This window comes from Sitodiplosis mosellana, unplaced genomic scaffold (assembly GCF_009176505.1).
Source record: "Sitodiplosis mosellana isolate CC-2019 unplaced genomic scaffold, AAFC_SMos_1.0 Smas_scaffold_5690, whole genome shotgun sequence".
Taxonomy (NCBI): Eukaryota; Metazoa; Arthropoda; class Insecta; order Diptera; family Cecidomyiidae; genus Sitodiplosis; species Sitodiplosis mosellana.
Genome location: NW_022600932.1, coordinates 1 through 2685, shown reverse-complemented (window position 1 = coordinate 2685; position 2685 = coordinate 1). Strand labels below are relative to the sequence as shown.

The window sequence follows — 2685 nt, the reverse complement described above, 5'->3', positions numbered from 1 at the left end:
TAGGGGAGAGTGGGGAATTGTTGACCATGGGGAATTGCTGACCACGTCAGTTTCTCTGACGTTTCAAACACTTTTGACATATCCGATGCTTGTCATCGTCTTGTTTTAACCTAAACTCAATTTCTAATTGGTAGTCAACGTGATCGGACGCATTATATGCTGTGTACGCTATCCAAGTGAATTTTTATATCGAAAAATCAATCTAATTATTTTTTTTGGTGATTGTTTTAAGAAGTTTTGTGCAGATATTTGCCAGGTAATTATTCTAATTTTTCTCGTACGGCAATGCTCTACCGACGCGCAAAATAATTTTCCATAGTCAATGCATGTACATTGCTTATGCGACGCCATTTTCTCAACATATATGTATGGGGAATTGTTGACCACTTTTTGTGGGGAATTGCTGACCACGGCATTTCTTGCATTGCACGTGTCAAAATCGCATTTTATGAACATATAGTGTTGTTTTGATGCAAAATATCGACAAATAATCCACAAAATATATTTTGATGGCATTTTAAAAAAAAAATTTGTGCTATTTTTTCAACTTTTTTTGGTTTTTTGATATTTTGAAGTAATCATGCCGCCTATGACACCGATGCCGCGTTATTATGCCAATAAAGGCTCATCAATCGATTTTGACGCTCTTTTGGAAGGCATCAAGGATGTGAAAATAAATAAACATTCAATCCGTTCCGTGGCTGATCGAATGGGAATCAGTCATAATACCTTGACGCGCTACGTCAAAATTTTGGATGAAGCGAATTTGGATGTTTCAAGTGTTGACGACAAAGTATTGGTGGAATTTCTCGCTGGCAATGCTACACCGGGTAAAAAACCAGTAAGTGATTTTAAAATAAAACATTTTTTTGAATAAATCTAACAACCAAATCATTTTTATATCAGATATTCACTGCGGCGCAAGAAAAGGCATTGATGAATTACTTGATTACTGCTAGCAATGTTTATTATGGTTTGAGCATTGCAGAGCTCAAAAGATTGGCATACCAATTTGCCAAACTGATCGAAGCTAAATATCCAGCGGCGTGGGATGAAAATAAACAAGCCAGCAGTGATTGGTATTATGCATTCATGAATCGCCACAAGAATCTATCGTTGCGTACACCTGAACAGACGAGTATAAATCGTGCAAAATCATTCAATAAAGAAAACGTTGACGCATTTTATAAAAATTTGAGCACGGTTATGTCGGCCAACAATTATGAACCACATCGAATTTGGAACATGGACGAAGCTGGGTTTCCAACTGTACCGCATAAGACTGTTAAAACGGTAGCACAAAAAGGAAAAAAACGTGTTGGAACAGCAACATCTGCTGAAAGAGGCACGAATGTCTCTATGGCTTTGTCGATTAGCGCCAGTGGTCAAACAATTCCAGCATTCTATCTCTTTCCGAGAAAGAAGATGAGCGCAACATACATGACACATGCAAGTAGTGATGCAGTTGGTTTTGCGAACGGCAGCGGATACATGACATCTGCAGAATTCAACACGTACATGGATCATTTCATTAAGTTTTCTGGTGCTCAAAAAGGTTCGCCAACGCTCTTGCTGCTCGACAACCATACTTCACATTTGTCTGTCGAAGCAATCGATAAAGCCATCAAGCATGACATTACAATGTTGTCATTTCCCCCACACTGCACTCATCGCATGCAGCCGTTGGATGTTAGCGTTTTTGGTCCAATGAAGATCATGTACACAAAAAAGTGTCAGGAATGGAAGAATTCGAATGCAACGGTTGCCTTTGACCTACACCACGTCCCTCTTATCGCTGATCAATGCTTGGACTTATGCGCTACCCGAAAAAACATCAAAAGTGCTTTTCAAACAACAGGCGTATATCCACTCAATAGTAACACGTTCACCGAAGTGGATTTTCTTGCTGCTAAATTTAGTGGTGAAAGCCAATCATTCGAAGAGGAAGAAAACGATGTAGATGAAGAAGATCGTCGTCGAATTGTGGTTTTATCTGCAGAAAATGTCGGAGCACATGAAGAAGTGTCAACTTCGGAAGCTTCGGAAGTGGCAAGTACATCGGGAACCACATCCATGGGCACCATATCTGCTGCAGATCTTCGTGACGCATTAAACGCAGTTGGACCAGTTAAGAAAGGTACACCAGCTAAAAAATCAAATCGGGGCCCAAAACCAATGACGACAGCCATTTTAACATCGCCTGAAGTTGTTGAAAAATTACAAAAGAAAGCTGATACCAAGCGTGAAAAATTGGAAAAGCAACAACAAGTTCAACCAAAAAAACGCAAAACTCCGGCATCGTCAACCCCAGCACGAAAGCGTCAACGTGGCCGCATCGAGTCCTCAAGCGAAGAGGAAGACGTTGATTTCTGCATCATATGCAAGAAGGATTTGCCAAAAAAATTGAATCGGAACAACAGCATCAATTGCAACGAGTGCGACCGACCCGTTCACCTGAAATGCGCTCGTATGACTGGCGGCTATTTCACATGCCCCAACTGTGTATCGGAATGATCAAAGTCGCCATTTTTCGATTTTTTCTTTAAGATTCAATCCAAAATGTCTTTAAAATTCATTCAATAAAGTTTTTTCATCATTACTTTGCATAATAAATCGAATTTGAAAGTGGTCAGCAATTCCCCATGATTTTTGAAATTGTCAAAATCGCATGTTTTGGAAGCAGGG

At 39.7% G+C, this 2685-nt stretch overlaps 1 protein-coding gene across 1 annotated transcript; it reads left to right on the top strand.

The window, feature by feature from the left end:
* Positions 1–580: 580 nt before the first annotated feature.
* LOC129572890 (uncharacterized) lies at positions 581–2242 on the top strand (the record flags this gene model as incomplete). Its single annotated transcript, XM_055453003.1, has 2 exons — positions 581–841; positions 907–2242. Coding segments are annotated over exons 1-2 (1597 nt in total), but the record flags the coding sequence as incomplete, so codon positions are not given.
* Positions 2243–2685: the final 443 nt, after the last annotated feature.